Source organism: Taeniopygia guttata, chromosome 3 (genome assembly GCF_048771995.1).
Source record: "Taeniopygia guttata chromosome 3, bTaeGut7.mat, whole genome shotgun sequence".
In the NCBI taxonomy this organism is placed as follows: domain Eukaryota; kingdom Metazoa; phylum Chordata; class Aves; order Passeriformes; family Estrildidae; genus Taeniopygia; species Taeniopygia guttata.
This window is the reverse complement of record NC_133027.1, coordinates 56184173-56203935: the sequence shown is the minus strand read 5'-3', so window position 1 is coordinate 56203935 and position 19763 is coordinate 56184173. Positions and strand designations below refer to the sequence as shown.

General features: G+C 36.8%; 1 protein-coding gene across 1 annotated transcript in view; it reads right to left on the bottom strand.

The window, feature by feature from the left end:
• ENPP3 (ectonucleotide pyrophosphatase/phosphodiesterase 3) overlaps positions 1-19527 on the bottom strand; it is a 35761-nt gene extending 16234 nt beyond the window's left edge. The window contains exons 1-14 of the mRNA XM_012572600.5: positions 19040-19527; positions 15861-15939; positions 13674-13796; positions 12258-12383; positions 11123-11183; positions 9779-9876; positions 7307-7386; positions 6634-6753; positions 5152-5261; positions 3703-3768; positions 2756-2828; positions 2200-2308; positions 1918-2046; positions 515-546 (exon numbers count right to left, since the gene is read on the bottom strand). Coding sequence (XP_012428054.4) covers positions 515-546; positions 1918-2046; positions 2200-2308; positions 2756-2828; positions 3703-3768; positions 5152-5261; positions 6634-6753; positions 7307-7386; positions 9779-9876; positions 11123-11183; positions 12258-12383; positions 13674-13796; positions 15861-15939; positions 19040-19156 — 1323 coding nt within the window. The 5' untranslated portion in view covers positions 19157-19527. The remainder of the gene's footprint in view (positions 1-514; positions 547-1917; positions 2047-2199; positions 2309-2755; positions 2829-3702; positions 3769-5151; positions 5262-6633; positions 6754-7306; positions 7387-9778; positions 9877-11122; positions 11184-12257; positions 12384-13673; positions 13797-15860; positions 15940-19039) is intronic.
• Positions 19528-19763: the final 236 nt, after the last annotated feature.

The following is a 19763-nucleotide window of genomic DNA, read 5'->3' as shown; positions in this document are numbered from 1 at the left end:
CAGGGCTGCATTAATACATCTAAAATCCCCCCCTCCTGCCTGTATTTCCAGCCTCTACAACACTTTGTGGCAATGTGCTCTACAATGTCATTATCTCTTGTGTGGAAAAGTTACTTTAGCCTAGCCTGAGTGCAGCACTTTTGTTCCAGTGCTAATAGATGCCTATTGTCTAAAGCATCTCTGCGCTGTATTCTCTTCTATCATGAAGATATACTCTAGTTTATCTGAACTAGATAAACTAGTCAGCCTCTGAAGTCAGCCTCTTCTCTTTCAAAGTGAAGTACAGAATAATTTTCTCTGAACAGAGACCCCCTATGGCAAACCTTTGTGTATCATCTTTGAACAACTTCCAGAACTGCCCATGGTACACTGGAGTCAGTACACTATTTAAACTAGTGTACTCCAACACTATAAACTAGCGCCATAGTCTAATTTTTTTACAAACACTTTTTTTTTTCCTTCAGATTCCTATTAATAGTAGCTAGGAGTAAAAGTTACAAGAATATGTACTCACTGTGAGGTTTTTAACGATTCCTTCTGAGTCAACTGTTAAAAAGAAAAGAAGAATTAATGTACATTTGAATTGCTGACAAAGCCTCATGAGAAAAACTTAAACTTTTTGTTTATAAAATTGGTTTTCTTTATTAGCTTGTGAAGATAGTGGCAACTATAGCCTTCCACAGGTAGGAATGTTATGTTTCCCATGGTAACTGCCTGTAAGTGTGCCCGTGGAAGTCGCTAGAACACTAGAACTTTGGGTACATCAGGACAGACTGTAGAAAACTGACATGGTGATGACTCCCTACATCTAAAACTGACAGATCTCAGACCTGAGGTTTTTTTCTCTTATCTAGCCCCTGTTTGAAGTACAACCTTTTTTACATTGAACAGGACCCAGAGAACTTGTCTTGTATTTTGCTTCCAGCACTAGTCACAGAGAAATTTTCAGTCTATCTTGATATTTTCACCTTGCACATTTTGAAAGAGTAGTTTACCCATTTGACATTAACTTTCTAAAAAGTAAATCTGAGCACTTCATGGAAGAAAAATTCTTACAGAAAATCTAGGACTATTAGAGGAAATGAGTCAACAATTTTATTGAGATTGAGATACAGAAAAAACCATGAGTATTCTTTTCTCAGCTCATTACTCTGCTTTTATCTGACTTAAATCAATGAAAGTCTGCTTTATGTAATATAAATATTGTTCCTTCAAATATAAGTACAATTCTAAAACATGAATTAAAAATACAATGGAATCCCAGCTCTTATTTGTGACCTGCAATAACTATGCCTTTTAAAATACTTTACAAATTCTTTGAAGTCAATACATAGAGTTTTTCCATGATTTTATCTCCATTCTTTTCCCTGATACAGAAAGTTCTGGGATTTTTTTTTCCAGTCTGCTAGCATGGTATCTATTTCAAGTCAGAGTTAGCTCAAATTATTTCAATTTTCTGTTCTTTGGAGATACTAGCTAAAGGGCTTAACCAAGGCTTAGATTACACTGTGCTAAGGTTCGGACTCTGTAACTTTGTACACACAGAAGTATTCATTACTCCAAAAGACTGACTCTGCCAATGTTGCACAAGAAATCTGTGAAGAACAATGCACTTATGAAACCCCTGAATTCCAGTTTAAAAAAAAAATAGTACCTTTACTTCTTCTTTCCATGCAATGAAAATACAAATTAGAGTCTACAACAATCTTTTCTAACCTTCAAAGTTATCTAAAGTGCTCATTCTTGAAAAAAAAATCCCAAAAAACCTCCATGGGTGTTGAAGCCAAGTTAAGGGAAATAGAAAGCTGCTTACACTGCTGATTACTACTGATTATCCATTTCCTTATTTGTTTGTTTGTTTATTTGTTTGTTTCCTGCTATATTGATTGCTCAATCCCAGGATTGGTCCACACTTACAGGTAAAATAGTCCTTTGGAACATTCTTTGCTCGAATGCGAGCTGCAGGCCCAGCATAGAGGTAGAAATCCACCTTTTTGAAGTAATTAGTCATGTATTCTAACTGCTTGCAGTAGGTCCTCTCCATCCCTAAAGGGCAACACAGAAACAGTACTTTTTCATATGGCAAGGAAAATAAAGTGATTTATAAAATGGATTAACACTACCAAGCCCACATATTTCACACAGGAAGAAAACAGTGACTCAGTAAAATTAACTTGAAAAAAGAAGTATATACATTACCATGATCAGCTAAAACAATGAGGTTTACACACTTGTGCAGGTTTCTTTGTTTAAGGCCATCCATGAGCATCCCCACTGCTTTATCTGCTGCCTGTAAGGCTTTGATTACCTGTGGGATAAGCCAGTTACATCTAAGATCCTTAAAGGTTGAAATTTTTGCCTTCATGCAAGTAAAACTTCTGGTTTACAAATTAGCCAACATTGAAGTACAGCATAGGAATAAATAAAAGACAGCTCTGAGGATTTGCCAGGCCATGTGCTTCTAAATATGACATAATAATATCATTAAAGTTCAGTCTAAATATAAATATTAATATTTTTCTATTAGTGTGATATGAAATTTCAGTCTGATGGTTTATGGTTATTCTGATTCCCACACAGTGTGGGAATCATCACATTAGGTTCAATCACAAGCAAAAGTTCTTAACAAAAGTCATAAAAGGGTCATGGCAATTTTTCATCTACTATCCTTTTCAGGTCTATAAATTGGTTAAGTTCATAGTACAACACTATTTTTAGTGCAACTAAGTATAAGAAAAATATAGGAACTACTTACACCAGCACTAACTGGTCCAAATGAATGTCCAGAAGAATCTGGTTCTTCAATATATAAAGTGTATATATCAGGCCTTGAGTTAGAAATAAATAAGAATGGAACATTATGAGAATTTAGAGGCAGCACCTAAAAAGAACACTTTGATTTAAAAAAAAAAAGGCAATATTAAATGACATTTTAAAAGGAATTATAAATAACTTCTTTAAACCTTGATAACAGTCCATACAGCAAATATAATCATTGAACTTCTTCTGAGTTTTGTAATTAATCAACACAGGCTCTTTGAAGTTACAATTTCAGAAACAATATCCAGTGTCTTTAACAGGTAACCAGAAATCACTCTGGAAAAATTAATGATCTCAGACACCAGAGCAAACAATCCTTTTTGAGATGTAAGTGGAATTACCAACTGAAAGAGCTCTTCCTGACTAAGCAGTGAGACTCTAGAGAGCATCTCCTAACTGCAAATACATTAGGATTTTATTAGCAAATTGTCATATAAAATATTTCATTTCTTTACACGTCACAAAGTTGACACCACGATCAGCACTGACATTTACTTTTCATCCTGAATTACTTACTGCAATTACTTTCATGTATTTAACCTTTCTTGTGTAATAGCCTTCATATAAAATCTTTCATCCATACACTTAGACTAGAAACTGAATGTTCCATGTTTTCTACAGGACACACACCAAGAAAAAAGACACAACAATCAAATAAAACTGATACAACAGTACATCCTGTTCACTTCTTAAACTTTTGTATCTACAGTCTTATCATAGCTATGATAAGATACAGAACAGTCTTAAGTTCAGCAAATAATCATTTAAAATGGTGAGGCAGATTCCATGTTTCATAAACACAGACATAAATTTCAATTGTTGAGCATTAAAACCTTTCTAAGCTATAGTCTCTCAAAGCAGGTAGACATTAAAAGGTGTTACCTCTCAGGTTGGGCATTATCAAGCCATTTCAGTACTCCTGAAATTCTCTCTTCATATGGAAATGAACTGAAAAGGAAAAAAAAAAGTAAATAAAAAAAGATATGATGTTAACAAGACTTACTGACTAGCACTGTCCATACTCTAGTCATATATTAAAGTCACAGATCTGGAACTAAGAATTTTAACAAGGTATAGCAATTGAATTTATTACTCTTATTTTTAATTGAATGTAAGTCATTTTAAATGGTAAATTAGACAGACCCTGATTTTGCAAACACAAACCTGTGTTGGTGGGACTACTCATATATAATTATATATATACATATATAATTATATATATACTACTCATAAATAATTATTTAAAGTTCAGGAAATAAACCTTGAAATACAAAGTAGAGTAATTTTTATTCTTTTCAGAATATATAAGCCTTGGACTTCCATATTTTAAAAGTAAGTAATAATCCCATCAAAGCCTTTGTGAGATCATGCTTTGTTTCCTATAAAAGAATTCACCTATTAAATAGCTCTGCTTTCCCTCAAAGTCATACACAAGTTCTACGTTAGTTACTTACAGCACCCAGGTGTTTTCCAAGTACCATGCCTACACACCACTTCAGAGTCTGCTATCTATAGAGATTTATGCTTCTATGCTTGCTTATCTTTCTAAAGAATCATGGGAAGTACACTGCAATCCTCACAATCATCAAAAATCTAGAAATAATTTACTAATGGCAATGCCTTCCATAGCAAAACAAACTCCAAGAAACACAAACAAGACAAAAAAAAAAAAAAGGCAACAAAAACTATGACAGTAACTGGTATTTCACATGTGTAACCTTTGAATGAACTAGAAAAAGCCATACAAGAACTATGATTCAACAGCTGTGTGCATATTATCAAACATGCAAGCAAGACCAGAGGAAATTTAGAGCCCCTCTTATTTCACTAGCTTCCCTATCCAGCAGTCTCTCTTCAGTAATTTCTGTCTCCCATAGACTTTTGCTATGGCTTCCTAGATTGTGTTTGTTGTCTTAAGGTATAGGTTATCTGCAAGCTTATTCTCAAGTGCAAGTATTTTTAGAGTCCTATATAATATCTTAATAATATCTTATTTTTATGCATGGAAATACAGCAATCATTGGTGCAGCTTAGCAGTGGCTACCAATCATTTCCAGAATGCTCTCCTAGTGTTTTGCATTTGGCTGGGACCTCTAAACTGTCTAGGAGAGCAGAATATACAGTACCCTTTGACTTTCTCATTGTGAATGGTTTTGAAAATATCAAGTATTTTTGGTCATTCCATGGCATAACCAGGACAATGTGACATGGCACTGATCTGTCAGACTTGTTTAAAAATCTTGTCTTTCATTTCCTTCAACTGTCAAATACCACTTTGGGTTTTTTGGAGTAATCTGCAGGAGTTTAGGACAAGCCATTATCAGATCTTACCCGTTGTATTTGGTGTACAAGGTGGGGTATGTTCCCCCAATTGGAACATCAGAGCCTGGCCAAAAGAAGGTGCCTGCTTTCAAATTTTGGGACATTGCTGTCAGCCAGACCTTTGGGTAAAGATACAAACAAATGATTTTTTGTCACCACTGGAGGACTTCAGATCACAAAAGTAGAAATACGTGCTGCAAGCACGCATTTTTCCTTCTCCTTTCACAGTTACCTAATGACCATATCTGATCTGAAGTTTTGTTTCCTACATGCACATTCTGAAGAAAAACTAGTAGCATGGAAACCATGATGTTGAAATTTCCTGGATAGTCTCAGCATAGAAAAAAACATATAGGGATTTCCATAAATGGCAATGGGCAGTGATCCTTATTCCTGTGGCAAACCCCTGGATAAAGATAGAAGAAGCTGCCTTAGGGATATTCAGAATTGGCATTAGGAAACATTTTATTACACATACAACACTGGAACGGGCTTCCTGAAGCTGGTTGTTGCTGTCCTGTGCCTGTCAGTGTTTATGAGGCATTTGGACAACACCCTTAAAAGTATGATCTAATGTTTGGGCAGCCCAGAGTTGCTCAGGCAGCTAGACTAGATGATACCTGTAAGTCCATTCCAACTGAAATATTCTATTCTATTAGTTTCATTTTGGTTTGTACCTATTTCTATTTCAGATATAGATTCTAATTATATTATTTTATTGTAAGAGGGCATATTTCTATTAATCCTAGAAAGTGAAGCTCTGGTTGTGTTAGAAACCTGACAGAATCCTTCAGGAAAAAAAACAGCACCAAAATCTGGGTATTTGAGTATATTATAAACATTACCACGCAGACACACAGACACACATATATAAATGTATATTAAGTAAGTATACCCCATATTGCATATGTTTAGGGTCTTTTGCAGCACCATATTGGAGCTTGATATTTCTAGGATATTAATATTAATCATAACCGTAGGTACAATTCAGGGTTGTTATGAAATGTGCCATAACAACATAATTTTTTTCAGAAGTTAAGCTCTTTGCTACTCCCTTCCTTGTTTTTAAATGCCCAGATATTTGCAAATAGATATGTGTAAATAGATGTAATTTGGAAACCAATTTCACTTTGTAGCAAATCATCAAAAGACAAGAAAAAAAATACCCCAAAATCAAATCATACTGAACATTTACTGTGGCTCCCTGTGGCAAGAAATCCATTCCAGTACTAGATTAAATATTTCAGTCTTTTTTTACTAGCTGCCACATTAAATGAAAGTTTTGAGTCTCAGAATTAACATTTTAAGAGTTCTTTTACTTTCATAACAAGCGAATTACTTTGTAGGCAGCCTATAATATGAAGCCTACATGTCATCCAGTACTTTCTGCAAATATATTACACAGTTTTTAATTTTATTCCCTTTTTGTGTTGTTTTATGATATGACACAAACCATTCTGGACATAAATATTGTATGATGAACAAACCTACTGGTTGCCCTTTCCACCATGCGGGTTTGAATTTTTCCTCCCCTGAAAGTGAGAAATGCGCATTCAAGTCTACATCATACATGTTGTTATCAATGATTCCATGAGATTCTGGATACAATCCCTGTAAAATGAGAATAAACAAAATAAAAGGCTTAGTCCTGAAATCAAATGGACCCTTAACTATGTTTCAATGCACACTGCTACAGTGCTGCAATTTTAAAGAACTTTTTTTATCATAGAAACAGAACACTTTCCTAATTCACACAGATCATCTTCCTGACAATGAATTCAGCATGCCCATCAAATTCCCTTTTCCATATTTCCTTCCCAGCCCAATTAAAACCTGATGTGCTATAGTACCCTCTATGTCATGTGGCTGCATGGCAACTGCCAAACCCACCCTAAAAACCACTATCATCAAAAGGCTGTGTCCTCACCCATGCTCCAATTAAAATGACAAGGATCAGGAATAACCAGCTTACAGGGGAGGGCCAGATAGCACAAGATGTACAGCCACACAGATCATGCCTATATGTACCATCTCAGCATATCTCTCTCTCTGTCTCTCTGATATCTATAGAATGAGTTCCTGTATCTCACCAAAAAACAGGCACCATAAAATCCTTTCTGTGTTACCCAGACAATGAAAAGGAAAAACAAAAATTCTCACTTACTGTGACAATAGTATAGTGGTTTGGAAAGGTTTTTGTGGGGTAAACAGCTCTCATGTATTTTGAATGTGTGCCACATGTTTCTGCAACAGATCAGAGTATTAATATACATTTTCTTAACTTTTTTTTTAAATTGAGAACTAACAGTCTAAAAAACAAACAAAAATCACTACTATCATTTACTGTGGATTTGGATGGAGAAACATCACTCCAACACAAGACGTACAATCCTGGTGCCTCCTTGTGAGCCAAGCTTACTGTCCCCTTGCAGTCAGTGGGCCTGGATGCCCAATTCAGCTGCCTAAAGCCTAGAGGCCTAAGCTCCTTTGAGAAGTCTAACGATCCTGTCTGGCCTTCAGATGCTCCTCCTCCATCCTGTCTGCCAATCCAAATAAATTTCTCAGATACTTCCAAGACCTAAAATGGCCTAGCTATACATATTTATGCAGTGAGGCTGAAGCCTCAGGTCAGACCAAACAAGATGCTCTGCAGAGCTGATTGGTGACAAGCAGGACTCAGGACTCAGTTGCTTAAGCACTGGAGCCAGGTGCCATTTGAGAAACCCTCTGATGTCCAAGACATCTGCATGAAAGTTGACACTTTTGATGCAAATCACTTCAAGATCTGTGCTCTCCTGACACAGCTGCTGAATGCCATGGCACTCTGAAGTATACCAAAAACACAGATTAGGGCACCAATTTGTCCTGTGGCACTCTCTCTGTTGACTGAGCTGACTTGTCCTCTAGGCTGTTACACTACACTGTGCAAACTATATTAAGCATAAAGGCACTGATTCAATCAGCATATAATCATCTCACATGCAGGCATCTCCAAGAATATGTCTAAATGCAAGTGTTCTGCCCTGGGGTGAATCCCACCCCAGGTATCCTACCTGTATCTCCAAACATTACATTATTTTTCATAGATCAAAGGTTCTCGGCACATTAACATTCTGTAATGTCTAAATCCACTGTAAGATTCAACTTATTTACCCACAAAACAAATATATGAAGACTGGAAGATGCCTTAATGACATTTTTACATCTAACTCACATGGACAAAATTCTATATTAAGCTGTAACGAGATGATTATTTCATTCATGCTCAAACACACTTTATTCATTGATGTAGAGCATTTCAGTCAAAGATCAGAAGTTGATTTTGACTAAGCAACCAAAACAATGTGTGAAATTTTCCAACAAAACTGTTCTAGTGTGATACAGAAAAAAAAGAGGCTAAAAGAATGTTTGAAGAACATCTGAATAATTGAATAATTGATAGATATGAGAAAATCAGCAAAATTTTCTATGGATTTCTCTTATACAATAAAGGATCTGTATTCATAGTGTACATATTCTATAAGCTTGATTACCTTTACTGAAAGTTCTAAGTTAAAGGAGTTAATAGATAAATCAACATTACATTTTTTTTCTTTTGCAAAGAAAGAAAATTCTTCCCTGTAGATTTCTGAGAAATATGAGTGTGCATAAAGAATTGCTCAAGTTGACCACAAATATGAACAATGCTGAGCTAGATTGGTTCATGTTTCAAAAGATTTCTTGGAAACATAGACATAGAATGGTATTCGTTCCTTTTGCCAGTTTGGCATTCCTTTTTCGCTTTGTTTCAAAAGACTGGAACTGTCTACTGCCTTCAGCATTCATGACTCCTTCACTGATTTAAGTTCTTTCCATTCAGAATGACATCAGAGAATAAACAATTAGCCCAAGAAGTCAGGTTCAAGTTCAGGTTTCTGGATACTCTCATTGTCCACAAACAATATTGTTAACTATTCCATAAAATGTAGTACTTCATAACATACATGTGAAATTTTCAAATGAGCGTAATAGAAACATAATGTAACACCTGACCTCTAAAATATTCAGGAATTTTAAGCAAGTGTGTAATAATGATCTCACTTTTTAGAGTGCTTTAAAGCATAAACTGAAGGTCTTCAACCTGCTCTTCCTCACAATATTCAGAAATGCTGGAAAATGGTTACTTGTGCCTGACTGCAATAATATCAACATATTAACATCTTAAAATATCTGTTTTGAAAAAAAAAAAAAAGAAAAATTTCCCAATAACTCATTGTATTATAGTGTAATGTTCAACTCTTATCACCTATTTAGCTATTTTTTTGACGCAGTACTGAAGGTGCAGGAAATCCTTATCTGGAACTTTTTCTCGGTTTTAAACTGTATTTTAATGTATATTTCAAACTGTATACTTAATAAAAAGTTGCTGACCAATATTAGATGCCTCATTAAAAAAAAAAAAATCATGTTTGCTGTGCAAACACATGAAGCAATGCAGAATATATATAATAATGAAAGATTCAGCTGATGAAAGAGGCCTGATTTGTGATTTTTTTTTATTGCTGAGAAACACATATGCATGACAGTAGCAAAAGGGACCAGAGAGGTTGCATGCAGACTTTTAAAGAAAACAGTCAAAGCACCCTTGGTAACTTACTGAGTTTTTCAATATTTGGCAGCAAAGAACTCCAGGTTTCCAAATATTCTGCTCTAAACCCATCCATTGAAAAAAGGATAAGTGGTGGGAGAGTAAATCTACAAGAAAATATAAGTTTATCATCATAAAGAAGTTTGGAGAGTTGGTGACTTCTTAAGATATCTAACAATATAAATTCAGCTTTTATAAGCAGTATCTGGAGTATTCATGTGCATCTCAGAATTAATAACACAGTGTGAGATAAAGAAAGAGTTCAATATTGAGAGCAAATAATAATAACACTCCTTCTGGTAAGAAACCAGAGGATGAATAAAATACAAGCAATCATTTCAGCCATAGTATTTTTTAAGTTACATATTGACATCAGGCAGTAATCACTATCCTTGTTTGTTCTTATTAACAGTGGTCTTTCCAAAACACAGAAGCACACTAGCATCAATAGTTTATAAAAAAACAGTCTGCATAAAACAGCTTGCTTATTTGAATCTGAAATTAAATTGATCTTTATATTGCAATGCAGTGTATAGCACTTAAAGAGGACCCCTCCACTACTTTCTAAGCTTTAGCCTATGAAACTGGGTTAACTCAGCAGGTTATTTGTTAACCTAGAAAGTGTACTTTGATACCTATTTTGGGAGGTACATGCAGAAACCCACACAGAAGTCACAATGCTAATGATTTTACTGTTATAGTTAAACTAAATTGGCAGTAAAATAAAATAAAATCATGGATAATGTCACAAATACCATTACTGAACTAGAAATTAATTCGTATTTCTTTGAGGACAACTTTTAAATGGTGTTTCTGCCTAGCCTCTACCTATGGTTCTGAAATCCTGCACATATAGCAAAACTTTTTCAGATATACAGCTACTTCATAGCTATCTTTTAAATACAACTTTCTTCCTGCAAATAACTGGCGCAAAAAAAACCCCAAACAACCCTGTTGCCTAAATAATTGACATCACAGATTGTAGCTGTTATTACAGACTACATAAAGTAACTAATCAGAATTATCAAAGATACAACATGGTAACATGAAATGGACTATGAACAATTTGTGATAAATGAACATTGATAATGCTAACAGTTTTTCCAGGTCTTTGCAAACTGAATTTCAATCTGAATTTGAACTCCTGTACTCTGTTCTAAACTGTAAATGATCAATGAATGACAAAGGTTTTAAAAAGAATAAACATTGCTAGTTACAAGCCATTTCTACAGAATATTCCTCAGGGCAGAGACTTTACTCTCCAGAAATATGAAAACCTGTTTCAGAACACTGGAGTATTTCTGACCATCACAAAGATTTTATTTGCTAAGAAGACAAATTCCTTTATCCTACCCGTCTGGACACTGAGGAGTTTCAGTTGACACACATGGTTCTTCTACCCAAGATGTTTCACCTAAATGGAAAAAAAAAGAAAATACTGAGTTAGCACTGAACCCCACCACCACCACCAAAAAAAACAGCTACCTAGATGATCTTTTTAAAGCTCTTCTTGTAACATTTTCTGCTTCAACAGAAATCTAGGGCTAAAGACACCTTTACTTTAAAAACACTTTGGTGCAACCTATTAGGCCCTCAAACCCTGAAAGGACTAGTGCTCACAAGTCAAAAACAAAGAACATATGCCACACAGAAAAGCAAAGAAACAAAATGAAGAAGAAAACACTACGAAAGCTTAGCCTTTTATTGAGTTTTAAATTAATAATATTCAAAGTGTATCCTGTCCACACGGGGCTACTTACTCATTTTCTTTTCTGGGTACCACTGACACACTTAGAGACAAGTCCAGGGCTCCCTTTAGCACTTCTTTTCTTTCTGTATGTTGTGATTTAACACCTTTTAGCTTTAATCTGCATTTAGTTAAAAAATATAATTTTGCAGGACTTGCCTTCAATTTATCCCCTTTGACAATTCTGATAACAGGTACTATGTCACCATCATACTCCTCAAGTGTCATTCCTGTAACTGAATTACACCTGTACTATTCTTTAATGTGTTTATCCGGAGCCAGTATGAAAAAGTTAGCCATCAACAATAATATTCAAAAACAAATAAAACATAAGAAATCCAGTCTGAAAACAGATTTGCAATAAAAAGGATGGGAAATTTTAAATTAGAGGTGACTACTACAATATATACTTCAGATTGTCTCCATCTATTTTTGGGAGGGGAAAGGGAAAAAAAAAAAAGAAAAAAAAAGGAAAAAATCCAAAAGCCCCACATGATCTACTTCTGTAATATCCAAATAATTCTGTCTTTCTAATGAATGACACAATTCACAGTGTTCTACAGAAGAAGTGCTTTTCACAGTCAAAAATACCAAAAGATTCACCTCAAAACGTATTAATTTTTCAAAATGCCAGTCAGAATCTGGTCTTGAGAAGAAAATTAATCTGCCTTTATATTTTCAATGTTTGCCCATCTATTTAATATAAAAAATTATATGTAAAACTTTTTGATTTTGATTTACCTTTACAAATGCTGTAGTAATTTACACAGCAGTCTTTTCTTTGCAAGCAGTCATCAGAACAAGAACAGTGACTTCCAGGTACTCTTGTCTCACCACAACGGAAAGTAATGCACTTCCAAGATCGGGCTGAAAATTCAAAGGAAAAAAACTATGATTCAGTTCACAGAACCTCATGTGAACTTCTTTGCATGGAAATCCTTTAAACAGATAAAGAAAAAAAATGTTATTTATATGTACTGTTTGAGTTGCTTTAGAAGTTTGCTCTGCAAAGCAAACTCAAGATTTCATTTAATGCAAAAAGCCTATTTCTTTGTCCATTGAACAGTAACACAGAGTCATAAAAAAATTTATTTTGTAAAGGTATCCCCAAAGTCATCTCCCTCAAAGCCTTCCATCTTTCCAAAAAGATCTAGGGAAAACCCAAAAAAAATAAAAACAAAACAAAACACACAAAAAAAACCCACTCCACATTTCTTTTACAGGGAAAAAGAGAAGCAAACTGATCTTTTTTATGCTCTTGCACATGAGTTCCAACAGAGAGAAAAAAAAAAAAAAAAAAAAAAAAAGGAGAAGGAATGAAGTGGGCAGAAAAAGCAATAAAGCAATAAGCATGAAGAAATACATGAGCAGCTGCTGGGAAAGTGGGAAAGCAGAGACAGTAACTGGAGAGGAGCCTGGCTTCAATGCAGAACCAGGCTGTCCACCAAAAGACAAGTGGACTTCTCCAGTCCCAAGTACCAAAGTCTGCATAAGGCTGGAGAGCACAACTGACTGGGAAACACCCCTTATTTTCAAATGTGCAAGAGGTACTGGCACAACAGGGTTGCTTCAAGGGCCCTGCTTAAAGATAACCTTTTATTCCTGCTCATGCTCATCTTCATCTTTGTACTTGCCATAAAATATGCATGGTGAATGCTTTGGTTATCCATAAGGGACAAAAATACAGGAGTCTGATTTGAGAAAGATGAAGGAAGATTTGTGTCCTGCCAGGTCACCATGTTACAGCTCTCTAGCCACCTGATTACAGAGGCAGCTAGGCTCTGCCACAGTCACCTGAACAGGAAGAATAACTTTACTGTGAGGGTGATGGAGTGCTGGAAAGGCTGCCCAGAGAGGTTGTGGAATCTTCTTTCCTGGAGATATTAAAAGCCACCGGGACACAAGCTTCAGGAGTGTGCTCTAGGACCTTGCTTAAGCAGGGAGGCTTGACTAGATGACCTCCAGTGGTCCATTCCAACCTTATAACTATTCCATGATTTTGTGATTTTTTGTCACATTTCCCTCCCTAGGAAATATGACATGACTTCTGTGTATCTGCATAAACATGACAATTACCCATTTTCTATTACAGTCACATGAAGAAAAAAAGTCAAAATAAAATGGACAGCAGTGAGCACTGCCTGGAGGGGAACTTACTTGGCTCGACACAGGTATCCTCATAGTCCCAGCAGCAGTCCTGACGCTCCTTGCAGCCGCTGTCACACTGGCAGCCGGGCACATCTTTCCTGTGTGGCTCATTGCACTTGTGTCTGCAGCTGACTGTAGGGAGAAGGCAGCGAGGCTGAATGCTCAGATAACCCTGTGCCAGGTAAGTCAGTTAAACAGATCATGGATATGGGCTGCAGGGAGAGATGTGCTGAATAATTTCCCAAATCTGATTCCCTAGCCATTTTCCACTAGCACACGGGCCAACACGGTGGAAGCAAGGCTGTAGGAATCCCTCTGGGAGCTGAAGGTCTGACAGTGGCTGGGACCTTGCTGGCCCACAGCCTGGGGCAGGGCTGTTTCTGCAGGACCACTGGCATGGGAGGCAATGCCAGGGTGTTCCACTCTGCCGGCATGAGAAAGGGGAGACTGGCATCTCCCCTGCTCATTTCTCAGTCTGAAATAACAGAGGAAGAGTGATTCCCACTTTGGCTGTTCTGTAATACATCTGCATGGGACAGCAGCTCCCTCAGGGCAGGGTACCGAGCCATAGGGGTCCCCAGGGGCAGCTGGGCAGGGAGCAGCAATCAGGAGCCATCCCACCACTCCATCCTGGAGCAGGGCAGCTGAGATAGCATGAGGGCAGCCCCACACCAGGAACTGGGCACTTCCCTGACAACAGGGACAGGTCATGGCCAGGTTGTTGGCCTGTGAATGGGTCTGGCTCAGCAGGACTCACATCTGGGCAAGGCAAGGCTGTGGCGAGCTGGAGGCCATCCCTGCTGGGTCAGTGCTGGGACAGGGGCAGTGGCTCCTGGGCCCTGGGTAGGATAGGGACAGCACGGGGGAATCTCCTTTCCTGGAGACATTCAAAATTTTTCTGGACAAAATCCACTGAACTTACTGGGGCACTCAGGACTCTGGCAATATCTCTGCAAATACTTTATCATTACCATGTCCCTTAAAAATCTGTAGGTTGGGCTGTTTTAATTAAAACAAAGAAGAAGATCCAAATGACAGGCCTGGCATTGAAAATTGAGACAAACATTCCTCAGCACAGCTCTGACACCTTCAAGCAGGGTGAAGGGACAACTCTGGATCTCCTGAGGACAATCACGAATCTCCAAAGGTCACTACTCGCAGTTCCACACCAGCCTCCACATGGACAAGCCTTGTTTGCATATTGTCTGTACTCCAGAAATACGGTTTGAATCCTGCTGAGCTCCTGCATTTCCAGCTTTCTTTTCCAGTCACACAGTTAAACAGGAATAGGTATAACTATCTACTCAGGTTTGATAGGGCAATTCTATTATAATTACGACAAGGTTCATGCTTTTGCAGGATGCACTGCCTACAAATTTGGGCTTTAATACCCACTTTGTAGAGCCTATGCAGAGCTAAAATGATTTTCAAATGACCAAAAACCAATTATGGTTCTATTTCATTTTATTTGCTATTGAAAGTTTTCAGAAGGATCTAAGACTTAAGGAGCTACTAGTTAAACAAGTACAGTATGTGTTGATTAGCCATGAGAATGTGCTTCCTTGAACTCCTCAAGAAGGGATTACAATTGTTTTGATTCTAAAGGAAGTGTTTTATTTAATTCACATTGTGTTGAATTTTTTTGTTCTCACCTAGACTGACTTGTTCCCCCCCGATATCAAAACATTACTTTGTTTTTGTTACTAAAAAATACCATTCTACTGACTCAAGCCACTACACCTTTTTACTGTAGATTTACAGAAACTCAAGTTTTCAAAGAATATTCATAATCAGTTTTAGCATCAGCCTCCTGAACTATGCTAAATATACTGAAGATTATCCAATGATTTTCTTTCACAAAATATTTAACTAACTGCAATAACTATATATAATAGGATAACGTTTCTCAAATTTTCTGGAAGTGTTAGGGCAATAAAACTTCCAGTGTGCCATGAACAAGGTTTCACACTTTTGGAAAGATTCAGCAAGATACTTAGTGGTTTAGGATAGGTTTTTCAAGTATAGATTGTGAGTGTTCAATTTTTATGCAATCGAACTTGAGAAATGCAAGAACTTTATTTCCTCAGGTGTTGACTTTTCACAGATCATTTACAGTACACTATAAAAAAGCCTTTGCTGAAAGCTTTTGCCAGATCCAGATCGTTGGCAGTTATACTGAAAGTATCATAAACGTACCTTGCTCCTGGTTTCCACGGTTGAGTCCTAGTCCTAAACCTAGTCCCAGAGATACAACCACCAAAGCACACAGCAGAACCTGTCACACAGACACAGGGAAACCAATGTTCACAACTGTGGTAAATTGTTATGTTTATTAGAAATTAACTCATTAATATTTATATGAATGCATTATTTCTTAAGAACTAATAATTTCTCTGAAGTTCTTCACCAAAAATTTTGGATTGAAGAGAAGAACCTTAGAAGCTGAGGTGCTAATGCTGCACTTTTAACCTACGGCCAGTTGTGATGTTGTAATTTGGGAAATCTTTGCTGAAGAAAAGATAGTAGGAAGTAATCAGTGTATTTATCTGTTTTGCATAGGCTTTGCCTGTACAAATAAAGGCAATTACTTTTATTTAACTTCTGTATTTACTTGATATGATCACAGGGATTTCTTAAGAAAATTAGCTGGATTGAAGTAGTAAAGTGTAAAATTGCAAGTGTAAAATTTTCACCCACATACCAGTTTCTTATAAGTCACCCTGTTAGTAAGGTTAGAGGAAATTGGAAGGAGACTAACAGCCCAAGGAAGCTCCCTAACATAAAGCAGCATAACTTTTGGGAGAGTGGGGGAGAGCTGAAGAAGCCTCTATCAGCTCAATAGACACAAAGCTCAGTAGACCAAAGACAAATGGCAATTCATGATGGCTGAAAGGTGCAGTGAAAACGGACAACATTTTCAGAGTATTTTGTGATATATGCACTTCCCTCTTCGCTAAAATAATCATGGGAAAGAAGATGCATATCACAGGAAAAATCTCATGAAACAGCCCAGATTATGTCCCATTTTTGCCTGAGAGCTTTTTTTTTTTGTCTTCTGCCATTTCTAGGATTCAGTCAGCTGATTCCTGGAAGTACTAAGGTTAAAAATAAAGTAGAAATGAGAGAGGATTACTCTCAAGCTCAGTATAGCTGTAATGGAGCCTCTTATCTGAGACTACAGCAATCTTAAGGAACTGAGAACAACTGCACATGCCTCCCCTGATCTTTGCTGCTGCCTGTCCTGCCTTTCAGGTGCTGGGCAAAAGTGTGGCAGCAGGGAGGGCTGCTCAGTTCTTCCTGAGCCGGAGTTCTCCCTGAGCAGGTGTGGTTTACAGCTGATTTATTTATATGGCAACACCAAACACTAGCAATACCATAGTTATTTCCTTCATACTTTCTCCTTCTCAACTTTACTTTCTTCCTGCTACTTACTCACAGCTTTTTGTACAGATGTACTCAAAAGGAGTGGAAATGGGATTGGTGAGAGAACTGGATGAGGGAGACAGATGGAGAAGGATGGAGGAAAGATTGCCCTAACTGGCAGAAATGCTGAAGCCCCTTGAAGAGAGACTGCAGGTGTGAAGGCAGCAGTTTAATCCTACATTCAGTCAGCAGGCTCTGAGAATAAGGATGCAAGAATTTTCGTTTGGGCTAGACCAGCAGCCACTCTTTCTGGGCAGGGAGGATAACACTGCCAAGTGTTTCCCTGAGCTCAGATAAGCCTAATCACCAGGGCATGTACTTTTCACCTTAAAGACACTATGGTTTTACCCTTCATTTTGATTAAAACTCACATTTGTAATTGAAATAAATTACAAATTTATTTAGATCCTACTAAATTGAAGTACAAATTAAAATACAGCTACTGCAGCAACAAACATCCCCACTTCTGCAAGTAAGACAGCTGAAGTAAAAACCAAAAATTCTTATCAGGTATATAGATAAGATGATCCATTTATTATAACATTTACACAAACCCTTGATTTTGAGACATTCTTTCTTAATGCGAAATAATGTTGGTAGCACCTATTCAAATCCTCAGGCTTTCCACAGTTAACTTCTATGACTAAATTCAGAATTACAACTACTTATTCTTAGAAAAGTTGTTCCTAGTGCATATGCTCTGTTTGCTGGAGGACATACTGTTAGTAAGTCCTTACTGATAGTAAGTACTTACTGTTAGTAAGTCCTGCCAGTAATTCTCTGCCTAAACTTTCAGGAAGAAGTTGCCAAGAAAGTATTTCATGCATTAGATTTAGCAAAAACATAAATTGTGTGGCATATTAACAGTTTACACCTCCAATATGTAGATTGGGAGTTTTGTATAGGCAGGCTTTTGAAAACTAGTGCATCTGAAAGAATGAATATGTTTTAGTAGACATAAATTTCTCACTTTACTGTTCCATGTACCTCTTGAAAGTATAATTTACCTTTCTTAATAGTTATGCAGTTTTCCCACATTCTTTCCTATGACTCATTTTTAACTGATGACTTTAGAAAAAATATGTCTGTTATTTCATCTTCTTTTTTTCACAGTTTCCAGTATTTCCCTCACATTTTACGCAATCCTTGCACAATGCAGCATTAAATAGGAAATTGTACTATGTAAAATTGTTCTGATGACATAGAGCTGAAAAGTATAGTAGCTTGACTCTCTTTTTTATAGGGCTATTTTCAAAATTAAGTTTCAAGTTTTTCTAAAATCAGTACCTGTAGGTTTCTCTAAATTTCAATTTACAAATGCAAGAGCTTGTGTAAACATATATACATATTTAATGTTTTTTTCTATTGTGGTCACCAACAGAAGATACAAGAAAAGATTTTAAAAACTTAAAGCCTATACTTTATTATTTACAATGCAGCTGCTTGAAGCTCTTAAAGCCTCAGGGAAGAGGTAAAGAGCTGACACAATATTTGAGATGTGGGACTGACAATATTCTACAAAACGTTTCGTTAGGCTTTCTCCATGCCTTGCTTCCTGAGTGGTTTTTGCCAACAACTTGCCTATAGGTTCTGTTATATAAAGATACAAAAGTAAGGAAAAAGAAAGTGTGGTTACTTTGGCCACAAACACATCTAAGACAATATCTAAAACAAGGTATCCAAGCAAGGTCTTCACTATGCAAAAGAACTGTCAGGTTAATGAAGTACAACAAAAACTGCCAGTAAAAGAAATTGCTTCATAGGTACCACAAGAACTTTAGAAATGTGCCAGTGAAGCTAGTGCAGCTTCAGTGACACACTCATGCAGTGAAATTTTAACTACCAATTACTAAGCTACCCTGAATAATTATACTGATACAATGAAACTTCAAAAAATCCTGCAGATTTGAGAATTGTAGAAGTAGCAGCCTTGAAAAGCAGCCCCTACTTACAGCACAGATGACTTTGTATTTCAAGACCGTTTTTTTCTTCACATACTCTTCTGATTTTAAAGATATCTCCTCTGAATATCCTCTGTGATCCCTGGTTATATCATCCTCAAGCTCCATTTCTTCGAGAGCTGCCACTCGTCTGCGTCTTCTGCCTTCCTCAGCCTCCCCAGCTGTGTTTGCTGCGAGTGAGATGCTACTCCTTCTTCAAGAGTTCTAGTACTTTGCTCATAGATCTTTTAATGAGATTTCAGCTCTTGCATCCGTGTTAGGTTTGCAGGAAGCCAAAGCAAGCAGGAAAACTACTCTGAAAGGTCAAAGGCTGAAAAACATCAGGTTTCTGGGAACCTGACTGTTCAAGATAAGAACGGCACTAGGCAAACACTTAAGTGAAGATTAGAATTAAAATGTTGCTAAGCAATAAAATGCTAAAATACTCAAGTACTCAACTATTTGGTTAAAAGCTTCTCATCCAGAGAATTTATCCTCAAAGAAAGTGTTAAGTATACGAAACCAGTATGAAAGAAGCCGGTTTCTTTTTCGTGTTCTGTGTCACGCCTATGTATTCACATCCCTTTCCTTATTTAGCATCAGAGGATTCCTCCCTGTTAGTTTCAAACCATTTTTGTCTCAACTTCTTTCCCCTTCTTATACCGTTTTTCTTTTGCAGTACTTACAACTGTGCTGATTAAAAACAAATTGTATACAGCCAAATCAAATTCAATAA